Source organism: Thunnus maccoyii, chromosome 22 (genome assembly GCF_910596095.1).
Source record: "Thunnus maccoyii chromosome 22, fThuMac1.1, whole genome shotgun sequence".
Classification (NCBI taxonomy): Eukaryota; Metazoa; Chordata; class Actinopteri; order Scombriformes; family Scombridae; genus Thunnus; species Thunnus maccoyii.
The window spans coordinates 18,339,509-18,356,548 of NC_056554.1; the positions used below are offsets into that span (position 1 = coordinate 18,339,509).

The window sequence follows — 17,040 nt, forward strand, 5'->3', positions numbered from 1 at the left end:
ACACACACACACACACACAAGCACACAGATATGAAACCCTGATGGATGGATGGAGATGGGAGGTGGAAACAAAAGAGAGAGAGAGAGAGAGAATGAGGAAGGAATGAAGAGGAAAAAAAAAAAAAAAAAAAACCTAATGGAGTCTGTGTCTGACTGCCTTGCTGGTACTTTCTTACCATTTCAACATGACACTTCACTGACCAACACAAAAATAAGGGGCTTCTACGTCTATATACACATTGTTTATCTGAGTGTGTGTGTGTGTGTGTGTTTGTGTGAAGTGTACGAGTCAAAAGAGCCAGTTGGGGCAGAAGGGGGGGGTCGGGTACGCTAGGTTTGGCAGTATGTGTGTGTGTGTGTGTGTGTGTGTGTGTGTGTGTGTGTGTGTGTGTGTGTGTGTGTGTGTGTGTGTGAGACGTTTAGGATCGTCGCTTCTTCTTGCTGGGCGGGGCCTGAGTCCGGACCTTCCTCTTCTTGTTGTTGGAGGTATCCTCATCCTCATAGTGACTCTCTCTGTCGGCTAAAGGGCACAGATGATATTATGGTTAATTTTAAAAGCAAAATTGAAAGTTTCTGCAAATTTTGTGGAGATTTCTTGAATTTGCGTTAATTATTGCAATTGCAAAAAAAATTGCAGTTTCCTGGAGGGACTGATTGATGGTCTTTCACTATTGAGTATAATCTATGAAGTACTCTCAAAGTTCACAAGATGCATTTGGACTAGATTATAAAATGTGCTTCAATAGAATTTAAGGGCGTTTTCAAACCTATAGTTTGGTCTTGTGCAAGTTGTTGAGCTGATAAATTTGATTCAAAGAAAAATCCAAGCAAACCAAAATGCCACATGAGAAAGTTCCTTTTCTCATTGGTCAGATGTATCCGGGGAGGGAGCGAAAATGCAAACAAAGCAAGACGATCCTTTCTGCCAAATATGATGTGCTTTTAGTGCTTTGTTGCGCTAGTTCACCTAAATTCTTTCTCCAGCTAACAACTGTTGATTTTGCTCGTCTGCATCTCAGTATGTAAAACACGCACAGCTACAGGAGCCGTTTAGCTTGTAGAGTACGTTTAGAAGTTGGGTCAGTTCGAGGTCAGATCCTGTTCCCACCAGAAACGACCCGCTCCAGAGTTTGTTTGAGACTGAACCGAGTGCTGTTGTTTTGGTCCCGCAACCGAGAATGGTTACTGTGTTCAGACCTGACTAAACGAATCACACCGAGGAGGAAAACGAACCAGTCCGTTTCAATTTAACTAAAAAAAAATAGCAGATTTGAAAACGTCCAAACATAACCCTAACCCTTCCATGTCTGTAAGGGAGGGGATCCTACAAATGCCAATGTTAAGTTAATTCTATTAAAATTTGCAATTTAAATCTCCTCAAAAAGATTTCAAGCTATTGTAATCTCATGTCCATGTAGAATTTAAAAAATTGGGATGGAGATAGCAATATTTTTTCATCTTTGAGATTTTTACCCAGTAAATGTTTTTTGGGTCTCCTGTTGATCATCAGATCTGCCTAAATCTTGTGATGCAAGAAGCTCATTGAGACCAACTCTGGTGCCTCAATATTTCACGACAGGGAGAAATGAAATTATGTCTAAAGCTTGAGTTATATTCCTGTGGTTATGATATTTGCATCATTATTATATTATTATTACGTTCAGGCTGATTGATGAAGAATAAGAAACTCAATCAGTTCTTGCAGTACAATCATGTCTGCATGTAGTTGTGTGAATAAAGCTCAAGATACAACATCTGTCTGAGACATCTGCTGACCACAAGCTGCAATGATTGATCGATAAGACGATGGACAGAAAATTAATCAGCAGCTATTCTGATAATCAAATAACTGAGCAAAAATTCTCAATAATTTCTGGTTCTAGCTTCTCAAATGTGGTGATTTACTGTTTTTTTCTTTGTCGAATATGACATTGAATTAAATATCTGAAGGTTTTGAAACGAGCCAACTGAACACATGACAAGTTGTGAATGAAGTTATTGTTGTTTGCAGCCCGACTCCAGATACAAACCTTTCCTGGCTTCCTCCTCCAGTTCGTCCCAGTCTTTCCCGCTCTCCTCCTCGCTGCCCAGTGACGCGCTGTATTCTACAAAACACAGCAGACAACAGTACGGACTGAGTGTGAGATTGCAGGGAAGATAGTTGTTTGGATACAAATCGTTTGCTGAAAATGTTTGACGTTACTTTTAGAGTAAAGCAGTTTCCTTTACCTGAACCAGACTCCTCGGTCTCAGAGCTGTAATCCTCGTCACTGTCTTCTTCCTCATATTCCTCTTCGTCTGCGGAGGGGTTGAACGTTTCATCCTCCATTTCAGACTCCGAGTCGTGCTCTTCACCGCTTCCCTGACAGCAAAATGACACAGTGAGATGATATAATCACAAACGTAAAATACCAAAAATACATAAAAGAAGTTGACTAGTGAGCGTACCTCGCTCTCCGGGTCCAAGAAAGACCAGCCTCCTTGCTCAAAGAAGCCCTCTGGATCATCGACGATGGTTTTCATGATCTTGGTCCAGTTCAGAGACTGGACTCCCTCCGTGTACTTGATGTCGCACGAGCTGAAAAAGAGAAGACGATGCATTTCACAAAAACCAGAACGGCTGGTCTGACTCGTCGCTTACGAGAACATTTCCGTCCTTGAGCCTTACTTGAGCCACTCCTTGATGGGGTCCAGGGAGTTGACAGGCACGGCGTTGATCATGGTGACCTTCTTGTTGTAGTCCTTGTAGACGATGACCACGTCGAAGTTCTTCAGGTGGAACTGCACACGCTCAAAGTGGACCAACTCCACCTCGTCCAGAGTCACCACGAATGGCGGCTAAAGACAACAATAAAAATTGATAAACGTTTTAGTGAAACCTGAATACAAAATTTAAAAGATATTATATAAATGCATATGTGCAGCGCAGGAAATTCGTCAGACACCAATTTAAAAACTCTGCATACTGAATAGAGAGAGAGAGACTCAGCAGTTCAGCACTCTGTTTAGGAGCAGCTGAGATTGACACTAAAATGAGATTAGCTGGTCCACCTTAAAAGGTCAGTCCACCTTAAGTGAGCCTGGTCAGGTTAGGCTAACCTATTGTCGCTAACTTTGGAGCTAATCCTCTTCACTTTTCCAGCAGTTGGGGAAACAGATGAGACTTTTCTTGTTCTTGAGACGCTGCAGCATTTATTAACCAACACACTGTATCCTGTAATGTACATTTACCACCAGACTGACAACTTACTGCTAACCGTCACTTTTGTGCCGCTCGTCGCTCAACCACACACTCACTACACACTACCCTATTACTTAAAAAGGAGCTACACTCTCTTATAAACAGTATCTTTCATGTAGATGTCCTTAGAAGAATGAGGAGAGGGAGGATTCTGGGATTTGATGCACTAGTTAACGACTCAAAACGCTTCCGTGATAACGAAACTAGCGTCATCATGCTCGCGCAATGTGCAAGTGAAAATCATTTGTAGCCCATTGATATTAAAGGATCTTGTAAAATTTTAGCAGCGGCGCTCATAATTCTGCTGCAGTGGAATGAAAATAGAGAACACACTTTCATTTATATATAAAAGTCCCACATTATATCTTTAATTAGTACTTTAAATAGCTAAACAGCGATATTGTTTAAAACATAAGGATATACTTTTTGTTTATAAGTTAAAAGTTTAAGTCAAAATGTTTTTCTTGATCTTTTAAAAAGGACGAACTAACTAATTTTCCTTCATGGCTTCAATAATCAGTACAAAGTTAAAAAAACGATCGTAGCCACAGTATCCCAGAACAATCTCCATGAGGTTTTGAAAGTGCATGTCCAAGTCTGATGGTTTTACTCGTAAGGACAGTAACAGACTGGCTCAGCGTCTTCACTCACCCATTCAGTAACATTGACAAGGGAACTGGATGTGGGTTGTAGCAGGCAGGTACTCCTGTAGGGGGCACCCTGGAACCTGGAGAAAAGATGCACAGAAAAATTATTAACCTGCTTTCCACACTCTTCTTTGCCTTTTTACCTTCCATCTCAATCTTTTTTTTTTTTTTTATATCTTTAGGTCTCTTAGAGTGTATCTGACTCACCCCAGGTCTCTGAAGGGCACCTCGAACTCCAGCTCCTCCTTCGTCAGTGTCTCCACCTTCTCAATGAAGTTCTTGAAGGCGGACTTGAGCTTGTGCCTCATCTCCCGCTCCATCTGCTCGGCGTACAGGTCGTCTCTGTCGTGCATGTGTTGGTGTTTGCCCAAGTCTGTGGTGATCTCCCCGACCTCTGTGTAGAACTGGACGTCCGTGTGGCGCCTCTTACCAAACATGATGGCGTTCTGGAGGAAAGAGTGAAGGAAAAAATAAAAACATTAGTAGGATTTAGCAAAAAAACCAAGTGTAAAAACTACAAGTTGTGGTTTTATGGGTGATTTCTCATTTCTATTTCTTAGCCTGGTGCAGTGACTTCCTGCTAACTGCCTGCTGACTTCATGGTGACAACAAGACTCCACAACGTCCAACACACAACTCACATAAACCACAAATTGTCGTTTTTAACACTTCTGTTTTTCTTTGTTTCCAATCTTTATACTAAGCTAACTGTACAGTAATGAGTGTGGTATCAATCTTCAAGTGAACAATCTTATTTATTCACAAAATGTCGAACTTTTCCTTTACTTGAGTTTGAAGGTGTGCTGTGAGGTTTTTTTTTTGTGAGATGGACGGACTGGTAAACACACCTTGAGGTGGAAGTGGAGTACGATGATCATCTCCCCGTCGCACGGCTGGAAGATGGCGTGTTTGATGTTGTTGTAAAGAATGTCCACTTTATCACCGCGGACCGACGTGAAACGGAAACCTGTCCGGGGGAGACGAGAGAGAGAGATTTCATTAAAACAATGTATGTGAATGTTTAGGCACCAGATTGCACTTTGGGAGTTTTGAAATTCATCTACGAGAGGAGCCAATCTCCTCTTCCTCACCATTTGTATGTGCCTCCAGCGAGCCCTGCATCCTCTTCTGTGCGATGTTGGGTCTGATGTAAAGGTCCTTGAGCTTGGGGTTGCTGCGGTTGAGGTTGATGACCAGCGAGTCTTGCTTGACGATGCCTTCCTTCTCCTTCTCTTCGGCCTCTCGCGTCTTGTAGCGCTTCTGTACCTCCTTGATGATGCGGAAAGCGTTCTGCAGGTTGGTGGAGGGCACCGACGTGTCGCCGGGAGCCTTCAGGTTGGACGCTCGGTACGTGCTGAGAGGAAAGTATCATCAGTCGAGGAGGATAAAAACTGCACAAGTTTTGTTTTTCTAGACTAAACATTTTTGGACATATTTGTCCTTCTTGGACTGGACACTGAGAAAAGTCTTTACCGGATGATCTTACAGACAAAGTCAATACTTACATTTCCTTGACAAATGTGGCGTCGGGGTTGGGGAAGATGTTTCCCTCCTGTCGTCCCAGAGAGCTGCCGGGGACGTAGAAGTTGATCCTAAGGTAGGTGTAGTCTCCTTCTACAGACATACTGATGTTCTAGACAGGAACAAAAAAGAACAAAGATCAAAAAAAGCAAGAATAAAACAAACAGATTCTAGCAGAAACCAAAAAAAAAGTTGGCAAACAGCGACAGGTAACAAACCTTGATGGTGGCGATGTGAAATGGTGTGGCGATGCCGAAGACGGGCATGACGACGGTCTCGTATTTCTTGTCGATGAAGATCTTCATTTCTCTGATGTCTTTTTCTCTGGGCATCTGAGACACGTTCTTATAGGACACGTTTGATTTTCTGGCCCTGAGAGAAAAACAGTGAACTCAATTTATGACCAGAAACTTAATTTTACATCTGCTGACAAACACTCTGGAAATATTCAGGCACTTAATCATTTATGATTACAGAAATATTGATAAAACCCAGTAAACCCAGTTATTGCCATGAATTATTGGTGTTATTATTATTCTAGCTATTATTATTTTTATTCTAACGTCTAGCGCCCTCTTCTGGCCTCCACCACTCACTTCTGAATCTGCTGCTCTCCTTTCTGCTCGGTCAGACGACGCTTGGCTTCTTCGTTCAGATGGTCGGCTAACTCCCTCTGGTGAGCCCGCCTCTTCTCCTCCGCCGTCATCTCGTTCTGAATTTGACAAAAAGACACAACTGAGTGATCACACGGAGGAACCTCAAGTCCGAGATTTTTTTTTCTTTTCTTACAAAAGATGAAAAAAACCAAAAAAAAAACAAAAACAAAAAAAAAAAAACACAACATACATGCGGAGTAGACATATGCAGTACACGGCTGTGGATGGTCAGAAAATCATAACATACGCAAAAAAAAGTGGATTTTTTCTTTTTTAAAAACACATTAACCAGTTCAGCTGATGAGATTTTAGAAAAACTATAAATACTTACCTTCCCAAGTAGCTGGCAGAGTACAAAGACATTCACACTCTTAGTTATTACGCTCTGTTAAGGTGGCAAATAAACACTGAAGACCAGAAACATGTTTGAACACACACTCACGACTCACCCTGGTTCTGTCTGCCAGCAGGGCGGCGCTCCGAGCTCCTTTCCCTAGCAGCTCCTCGGCGTCGTCGCCGTCTTCCTCCTCGTCGTCTTCGTCGTCATTCTGAGGGGGAAAAAAAAGCAAGACAAGCCCATGAAAACTGACGTTACATTATACCTGGGAGAAAAAAAAAGATACAAGTATGGCACAGGATGAACATCTCTAAAGTCCAACTGACATTAAATTGCCCTTTTTGCTCCACACATCACTTGTCCGGGGAGAAATGTATAATTTTTCTTTGATTTCATGATGGGACCCCCTAATTTTATATTATTTCGATTAAATACCGCTCCGTCACCTGCTTACGTAGCTGGAGTCCATATTTTAATACAGCAAATCAAACTTTGCATAACACGGTAACTCGTTGTTCTATCACAGGCAAAGCAGACGTCACACTGAGCCTGATTGCATCCTGCTACTCAACACGAGAGCCGCAGACTCTAAACGACGACCCACGTTTGCTTTCCTTCTAAAGTCTTATCTAACTTACAAACATGAAGATACGTCTTGTCCCGCACCTTAACTTGTTGAACGAGTCACCAAACAAACACTCACTGAGGAAAAGCGCACCGCTAATGTCAGTTAGCAAGCTAGACAGCTAATTAACTGCTCAGCTGCAGCGCATTTAACAGCATGTTAACATACCTGAGAATCTCACTTCAGACACATTTCATGCTGGTTTGGTTATTGCTCTTCAAAATCCCTGTTAGTGACACATTATCATGTCCAAGCTTGTAGCTACATCAGTTTACTTTTGTCTCTGTTCTGTACGGTGCAACAACAACGTTAGCCTGCCAGCTAATGTCAATCAAACAAGCCTCTAATGCGAACTTTTTTCTTTATTCTAATGATACAAAACTATTAATACATTTAAATAAAAACACTGATCTTATTTTTTACTGCACAGAAATGATTAAATGATTTCAGTTGGACTTTAAAACACTTTTGGCTGCCAGCAGGAAAGCTATAACACGGAAATGACTGCAGGCGTCCAAACAAGGACGACTAGACTGAAAATGTCAATGAAAGAATCTGTATGGAGAAACTGACCTTAATTATCATCATTATAGGACTAGAGTATAAAAAATATGTGAAATACAATCTATATATGTACCTACAAGAGGTAACCCATTACATGTTGTCATTGGATTACATGTGGTGCAAGTGGTCTGCTTAAAAATATAAAAAATAAAGCTGTGAAATAGAAAAACTGATATTGAACATTCAGATATAATAAAAAAACATCAGATAGGCAGCTGTTCTACTCTGACAAACCAAGACACCCACCTTCAGGAAGATTCCCACATTTTTTATCTTTTTCTTGACTGGTGTGAGTATCGTGGCGGCTTCCTCCTGTTACAGAAATATTTCAGGTTGTGATAAATGTGCGCTTGTCACTTTTTCCACGTATGATCTACGATGGTGAATCTCTCTAAAGCTACACACATTTCAATTAATGGTTAATATACTGAAATGTAAAATTCAATTACAAAAACAAATATTTATATTCAGGATTTCCTTTTAAACAGAGCAAAAAAACTGCTCCTCTTCATCATTTATGCTCCTATTAAGTTGGATTGAAGTGTGTCTCACCTCGTTGATCTGTACTGAGTCGCCGATAAACAAGGCGTACTTTTTCTGCTCGTCCTTCTTGCCGTCTTTGTTCACAAGGTCAGCGAAACCTAAACTGATACTGAGCACCATGCCTGCAACACACACACACACACAAGCTTTGGTTATCAACTATGTTATTTACCATCATACATGTATTAAATAAAGAAATAAATCTAAATGTTACCAGTAACTTCATGTCGGATACAAAGACGACATCCTCACCTTTTTTCAGTTTGTACTGGTTTTTGACATTCAAAACCAGCGAGCCTTCTCTGAACTCAATTCCCATTGCAAACCTACAAAAACATAAAATGAAGATATAAGACAAGTGTATGAATGCGGCTGAGTGCAGGTAGCGGAGGGAGGGAGGTGGACGGCTTCTGCATGACTTTACCCGAGGTTTTTGGTCAGCTTTGCTGCAAGATCTGGCTTCTCCTTCTTCACGTACTCCAGAACAGCGTTGTAGGCGTCGCTGATTTTTACGCCTGTGGAGGAGACAGAAAACATGACTTACATTCAGAAAACACACACAAACATGCTGGAGGTTTCTCTGTTTTTTCTGCATCCACTTCTTCCCGACAACAGTTCCCACACTCCCAGCATGTTCCTGAACCCACCGTGTTTGAGCTCCTTGAGCAGCTCCTCCTCCACCTGTAGCAGGAAGTTGTAGTTGTCCTGCATCTCCTGCGGGGGGTCCACCATGAGGGTGCGGACCAGGTTGGAGCAGTAGGACTTGTAGCGGATCCCCATGGCACACGTGATGGCACCGAAGTGCATGTGGTTCTTATCGCTGGCACGGGAAAGAGAAAGTGTCGGTTAAAATGACGAACTGTGTGATCTATGATGGACTAAGTGGGACAGATTCTGTCTTGTCTCCTTCTGGTGAGGTCAAAGGTCAGGACAGCAACTCTTCCAATCAAGTTTTGCTTCCTAAATCTTTGTGTGATTACCTACTAGTTGAATTTCAATACAACTAGTAGTCATTCAGTCAGTTTCACAAACATTAAAAAGAGATAAAAGGTTTTCAGAAACATGCTTATTCGCTTTCTTCCTGAGTTAAATGATAAGATTGACACCATTCATGTCTGTGCAGTAAATATGAAGCTGAGTGTTTAAAGATTAAATAAATCTGCCGACCAGCAGCTATTAAACTCACAAATCAATATTGTTAAAATCAATATATCTCATCTAAAAGAACAAGCATTGAAAAAGCCTCTTTCCCAAAATGTACTACTACTCCTTTAACAGCAACTGACATCTTTGATTTCAGGTTTATCTTTTTAGAAAATATCAACATTTTAGAGCTGAAGTGATAGTTATTGATCAAAAAAATAACAATCTGCAACCGTTTTAGTAATCAAAGTCCTTTTGTGTGAGAATTTTCTGCTTTTCTATGATAATTAACTGAATATCTGAATTTTGAACTCGTCAGACAGAACGAAAGCAATTAGAAGACGACAATCTTTAGGGAGGTGTGATGGATAGTTTTCATTATTTTCTGACGTTTGATAGACAGAACAATTAATCAAGATGTCATCTGCGGATTGATTGATTATGCAAATAATCATTAGCTGTAAAAAATTTAATTTGTAGCTTGACTTAAAAAGGAAAAAGAGTCAACTAAGAGTTTACTTTTTCCCCACCAAAAGGAGAATAAAATAACCAACACGTCACTGTGACTGTGAGGGGAAGCTACCTGACGACGCTGAACTTGAGGCTGTAGTTTCCTCCGCTCTGGATGATGGGGGGGTAACACATCTCCACCGTGGACGGGTCCGCGCCGCCCAGGTACTTCTTCTCCTCGATGGCCTTCTCCACCGACTCCGCCAGCTTACTGTGACGCACTTTCTGTAAACGAGAAGAGGATATAAAAAAGCGAGGAAGTCACATTTGAAGGGTTGATTTCCAACACAGGCTACTGGATGTTCACGTCATATAGCTATACTGGCAAAAAGTTCAAAACTAAACCGATGGGAAACATATTAGTGTCAAGACAAAACTTTCAAAAATTTGGTGTATTTTTTTTTTTTTTTTTTTGGCAAATGGGACGACTTTTCATGTTTTCAAAAGCTGTGTTTACCAGAGATAATCACAATGTTGGCAGAATGAGAAGACCAAGAAAACCTCTCCTTATTTAGACTTTATTCCATGATGGTCGACCCAACGGCCAACTTCTTATTCATCATTTAAATAGAAGTCGGCATCTTTTAAAAGCTGTTTAACACATGAAACTGTGTACAGCTCCTTTAAAATGAGCTGAATCACTTGTATACGTGTTAATATTGGATATTATTTAGATGTAATTGCCTGCAAATGAAGGCTTTACAGTCATTTTGCCAACAGTTTGTTGACACTTCTGTCGCTCTTTTCACCAAGTGGGAGATATTGTCCTGTGAAATTCACAATTATCTGACTTGCAGATGCAACCAGGCAACAGACGTGAACATTTCTCTCCCCCCCCCCCCCCGATTATCTTGCTCATACAGTCCCAATGATAAGACTTAAACGCAGCATAAGAGTGATTAAACACAGCCTAAAAAATGACTTGCAACTTTGAACACACCGATCAATGCAACAAAACCTAAAATTTTAGAAACTTAAAAGCATGCAGCAGTAAAAAAAAAAAACAGCGCTTGTTGTCCCAAAATGGTCTAAATGCTCTTTCAGAGGTTCTTCAGACAGTAAAAAAACAAACATATGGAGCTTAAGTTACAGTGTATGATGCAAAAATCTGCTATTTCACACGAATCCGGCGCTCTTCCTCCTCCTCCTCCTCACCTCGTCTGCATCAACGATCTCCATGACCCGCTCCTTGAAGAACTTTGAGTAAACTTCGCTGGTGATGGCCGCTGCCTTCTTCATCAGGCCGAGCTCCCCGTCTTCCTTCACCGCCATCGTGTACGCTACCACGGCGCTGATGTCCACCTGCAGGCGGGAGGGAGGGAAGCAACGGAAGAGGAAGAGTTAGTGATGTGGATTAACCTGCTCACAGTAACACGCTGGAAGGATTCAGTTTTCCAATGACGTTTTGAAGAGCGTCTTACCTTCTCTAGTCCCTCGGCAGTGATCGTGTCATTCCAGCTCTTCATGTACTCGCCGGGAAATTTATCCTTGCTGAACACTCCCACCGTCTTGCCTTCTTTGCTGCCTCTGATCGCCTCGATCATCTTGTCGAAGTTGGCCTTGTTGCTTTCGTTCTGAGAGACACAAAACGTCAAGTGTTAATTCTTTCAATAATCTGATTTAATCTGAAGCACGATGGATAGAATATATATAGAAGATCAAACTGCTTCCTGGATGTGGCAAAATCACATTTAAAACCTTAGATGCTGTTATTATAGTATTTAATAGTTAATAATTCTTACATTTTAACTCTTATTTCAATTATTACTGTGTATGGTTGGGAAGAAAAGTAAGATAAATGTCATTATTTTACTTTAACAGTCATTTATCTCGGTGATTTGAGAGGCTTAGAAAGAAAAAAAATGTCTAAACATCTTTTATCCAACATTTCATGAATTTTAACACCTTTTTCTATGGGGGTGAACTTTGAACCAGAGGCTAGTATATCCACATTCAAAAAAAACCCCCAAAAACGCTGAGTTAGTGGATACAAAGTTTGACAAATTCATTGATATATGAGAAAGATATCTTCACTCCAGAGTGAATCCTCCATCCATTAAGCAACATTTAAACTCACTCGTGTGCTGAGGAACAACTAAGGATTAAAAACTGCTGAAAAAACCCCACAAAAGAGGAAGTGTGAACTCTCGTTTCTCAAACTAACAACAACAACACTCAGTCAAAACCCGGTATATGGCTGGACCCTGTATGAAACGCTAGAAAGCTTTTAATTTGAAACGACAGATACAGGAAGTGGCGACATGTGGTGGATCGAGCCCCCATGAGGTGCGCTGGGCTTTGACCGGAGCCAATTCGACATAAGGCCTGTCTCTATAGCTGGTACGCCAAGTTCTGACGTGCGTGCTTGCTAGTTCGGACTTGGCAAGTTCGACTCGGGTGTAAAAAAAAAAAACGCAGGACGCAGTACGATCCCTCTGCCTGCTGGCAGCGGCAGCTCAGCTTCAACACACCTAACCGACTGATCTGTGACAAAATAATCTCGACTCAAAGCTCCACTAACACCGTTTCTCCCACAAAAAAATAAAATCACTGACAGAAAGATGCAGTAAATTATGTTATTCAGTCTGTAATGTAGCTATAATAAAAATCCAAACTGTTACGTAGCTTTATAACATTAAATATAGACTGATCTGTTCATTTTAACACATTTATATCAATTATAATGTGGTGATATCTGTGCAGCGCTGTTGTTCTGTCCGATGTGGCATCTTTGAGACCAACATTTATCTTCCAAAAGGAATTATATCAACTATAAAAATGCTGCAGAGACGTCAGAGGCAGCGATAAATCACCGCAGAGCTGCACAGATCGGTTCGTCGGATCACGTTCTCCCTGGGACGACGACTTGTTGAACAGCCGATCACCTCAGGAGTCGAGCTGCCAGCAGCTGAGATGACCGGCTGGTCTCACCCGGCTGGCAGCTCCCGAACATCTTAGAAAATGGAGTAAATTTCCAATTAAGCGTTATTTGGATAAACTGACCACGTATTGGGAGTCCAAATGGTCACTGTCTCGCCCAAAAAACCATATTAAATCTTAATAAAAATAACATTGCAGCTCTAGTAAGTTTACAGAAGTTACACCAGTGGTGACTTCAGTACATTTATTAGGGCAACGCCATTGGTCAGCTGATTCAGTGACAAACAGATTTGTACACTCCGCTTTCTGACAAACCAAAATCAATCATAAACATACTGTATCACTCCCCAATATCTTCAAATCATGTGTATAGATAACTGTAAAAAAACTGACAGGAGTGCGTTACCTTTTCCCTGGTGAGCAAGGTGATGGGCGGGGCACCGTTGGCGTTCTCGTTGCCTTTAGTTACAGCCACCTGTTTAAGGAAATCCACCTTCTTCTTGCTGGCGAGGAAGATGATCTTGGTGTCGCAAAAGACCATGATGGTGTCTGTCAACTCGTAGCCAAACAGCCAAGTCTGTGGACAGAAATAAAACAAAAATGGATGAGTAAATTTAAAAGCAGGTGGACAAGCAAGTCTGATTTAAGTCAGTTCACGCTTACTAATCTGTATATTTACTAGGGCTGCAGCTAATGATTATTTCCGTTATCAATGCCAAACAGCTAATGCAGCTTTAAATAATCAATAATTAAGGTGATCTGTAGTTGCAGTCCTATTCAGATCTTTCAAACATAATCTCTCAAGCATTCAATAACCAAAGTTGATGAGACAAAATTAGCTCCCACACAACTTCCTCAGTGCTTTAGTTAAGATATTGTGTAATTTCGCTATAACTGCTCCATAATAGATTCCAGTGAATTTTACTGTGCATAGAAGATGATGTGACTGTGGAAAACTGACATTTTTCTCCCAGATAATCTCATCTAGAAGCTGTAAAGCCTGTGCTCGGCAACCTGAGAGATTTTTGCAAATCATCATCATCATCATCCTGCTGCTCTGGCCAGGATGTGCCCTCACCTGTATGGCTGTGGATTTGGCGTACACAATTTCCTCGTCCACTCCGACAGACACCACGATGGCATCGACTTTGCCAAACTCATCTTCTCCTTTCTACGAAAACAGAGAAAGATGCTTTAATTATTTAATGCACTCTTGAGACGATGTTATGCATGAAAAAAAAGACATATTACAAAGACATATTGAGGTGTTTCTACCACATCCATCATCCTTCTTTCTTAACTTTATTGACAAAAGTCAAACTAAAAAAAACAAAACAGTAAAATATAAACAAGTATGAAGAACAAAAAGAGGAAACAAAGAGCCAAGGAATTCAATTATGACAAGATTACAAAAAAAAAAAAAAAAAAAAAAAAAAAAAAAAAAAAATCAGTAAAGGGTTTGAGCAAGAAGCTTTTTACATTCAATAAAAACAACATAATACATAGAAGGAGCAAAATATATAAATTAATCAATTGATCCATTTCATTTTATGCATATGGAATTTGCCAAAAACAATAAATAGTTGAAAAAGCTTAAAAGTTGCTGTGTAACACTTCATCAGCAACACCTGATGCTGCACTGCCAGGTAACAGGTAGCACATCAGTGTATTGCAAGTATCACCAAGTTCATTTCATGCATTTAAATGACTTTCTAAATGCACACTAAGCTTCATTTTATAGTTTAATTAGAGCAAATTAGCAATTTCAACGGAAAAAACCCCATCAAGAAACAACATTTTCCAACTTCTTAAAACGAGTTTAAGACCTACAAGTGTCCACAATGTTATAAAAAGTAATGTGGCACATTTAAGACTTTATATAAAAGTGATTTCGAGGATCTGGAAGACATCCTGCACATGTTACTGGCGTTTTTCTGATGCTAATTAGCCACTTAGCATTAGCATGTAGCGACCATTACTAGCTTACTGCAAACTGACAGTTACGTCTAACAGCTTGGCAGTTGACAAAATGTCGAGCACATTTATGTGGAAAATTGTGTTTTAGTGACCACTTCAGCTGGGTTTATTTGTGAAAGCAGCAGATGCTGGTTCACTACTCAATTAGCTGCTCGGCTAGTAAAGTTAGCTTGGGAGTAAAACTAACTAACGTTAGCTCAGCTAACGCGGTGAATGGGATGATTAGTGTGCTAACATGAGGTGGCGAGGCAGTTAGATCTGATACATAAGACAAAAAGGAGGAATAACTTCCCAACAGGTTTAGGTGGAAACGCGTTTTAGGGTAGCTAAAAGTGAAAATAGCTAGTGAAATCGTGCAGACAGAGGCCTTGTATCCCTGGTTGTCTGCGCAGGGAAACATCACCGCTCACGCCGACAACAGTGAAACTCGCTCGGCAGAAAAACGCGGCTAACTTAGCGTCTATCTCCTTCCAGCAGAAGCACTTTTTCTGCTTTATAACAGCTATAATAGATGCCTGAACCCCGACATACGCCTCAAATCGCCCAATTTTACCTTCCAGTTGCTGTATAATCTCTTGATCCGGCGGTAGTATGCCTCCTTGTCCAGGTTTACCGCCATGGTGAGTCCTCTGCTGCAAACTCCAGCTCCCGGCTTCGGCTCTTAGCAGGCCGGATGACAATGATGATGAAGATGATGATGATGATGATCCGTGTCAACTAACAACAACGCACTTTCTTTCCACGCCTGCGGGAAACACGCGCACCACTACGAGCTGCTGCTGCTGCTGCTGCTGCTGCTTCCCTTATAATTTCACTACAGAGGCCTTCTCCACGCAGGAGACGTGTAAAAAAACGCAAACCACGCTAAAACCCCGATAAGCAAACACCCGGTTCAAATACGCACAACGATTAAAAATGTAATATAATGTATCCCCCTTTTTCGCCACACACGACCACGCACACACCAATCTGTAATAATTAAGTCCTCCGTCCCCCCTCCCTTCCTCCTGCGCCTCTTTTTCCTCTCCCTCCCCCTCCTACTCTCCACATATCAGCTTTCATAATAAACAAATGTTATTTAAAACCATAATGGCGCCTAACACGGTCTTTCTGCTTGATTCTGACTGGAATATTTCATGGAAAAAGAGGGAAAACAAAATTAAAAATGCGTGGTTGGGACTCCTTTCCTCCTTTTTTTGTTACTTTGTAATTTCATTTGATGGTTAGTGGCGCATTTGAGGCTCAGCAGCGCCCCCTGCTTTGTGTTGACCACGCTGCTTTTTCCCGCCTTGGTGGGTTTTCCCGCCATCGTCATCAAACCCTCCCCGCGTTAATCTCGCGATACAAACCGCGGTGACAGTATTACCTGTGGGGGGGTAAGGTAAATGCTAGGTTGGCAGCCGGAGGGACGAACTCTCGCGAGTGTTAAGGTTAGTAGGGTTAGTGTTAAGGTTATGCGCACAATTAGGATATACGACGCGTACAAATCTCGCGAGAGTTTCACAAATAGTCCCTACGGCTGATCTAATCTAGCACCAACCGTGGGAAAAAAGTTGTGCGGGATTCCCAGTATGGAAAGCATGGATGCAAAATCACAACTTAATAATAATAACACTCTCAATATGATATTTCTTATATATTACTGATTTGTTACTACTAATGTATTAAATATAAGCAGCACTTTAATGTAGCTGGTCGAGTTTGAGCAAATTCTAACTACTTATTATACTGTTTTGTAATTTAATCTCTAATATTGCATCATAATTAATAAAATCATCATATACTTTGTATTTTGGGGCAGAACAACTTACCCTGTTACACCTGACTAGAGGTCTAAATCAGTCAGATTTATTCAAACACCTTTAATTAGCAAAGTATCTAACAACTACGGCTGTTAAATAAATGTAGTGGAGTAAAAAAAAAGTATTGTAATAGTTGCATAACATGGAAATACTTCATTATTGTGTGTGTATTGGCTCTGTTCCTGTTCTCAAATGAAGAAAAATGATATCACCTGTGAGCATAAATCAAATAAACGCCACTCCAGCTGTAATAGTGAGGCCAAAATGTGTATCACCAAAATGTATATTAAAACATAAAATATTTTTATTTCACCATTAAAAACATTTCCAGATTATCTACAATGAACCAGGCTGATCACTACATCATTTCATCTGCCTGGGAACAGTTTTTCTTTTTGTTTTTTTGTTGTGTTTTTTTGGAAGCAACCAACCCCCTCTTCCTCCTCGATTCCTCAACGCACCTGAAAGCAAATTCTGTCAATGAAAACAGTGGTATGTTAAAAATTAAAGCTTTTATATTGTCTTCCCTTACAGTAGTGTTGTGAGAGCTGGTGTGTTTATTTCATTCCAGTATTATTATGTTGTTGTTGTGTT

The 17,040-nt window shown here is 40.8% G+C and overlaps 1 protein-coding gene across 1 annotated transcript; it reads right to left on the reverse strand.

The window, feature by feature from the left end:
• Nucleotides 1-393: 393 nt before the first annotated feature.
• supt16h (SPT16 homolog, facilitates chromatin remodeling subunit) lies at nt 394-15,864 on the reverse strand. Its single transcript, XM_042401364.1, has 24 exons — nt 15,198-15,864; nt 13,746-13,838; nt 13,074-13,244; nt 11,209-11,361; nt 10,943-11,089; nt 9,861-10,012; nt 8,782-8,954; nt 8,559-8,649; nt 8,387-8,460; nt 8,144-8,256; nt 7,838-7,903; nt 6,515-6,613; nt 6,006-6,121; nt 5,628-5,781; nt 5,394-5,521; nt 4,980-5,242; nt 4,737-4,855; nt 4,096-4,334; nt 3,893-3,968; nt 2,669-2,838; nt 2,449-2,578; nt 2,230-2,362; nt 2,031-2,105; nt 394-520 (listed from the first exon to the last, which is right to left on the reverse strand). The coding sequence occupies exons 1-24, from the start codon at nt 15,261-15,263 to the stop codon at nt 420-422; spliced, it is 3,102 nt and encodes a 1,033-aa protein (XP_042257298.1). The 5' UTR covers nt 15,264-15,864; the 3' UTR covers nt 394-419.
• Between the last annotated feature and the right edge of the window lie 1,176 nt (nt 15,865-17,040).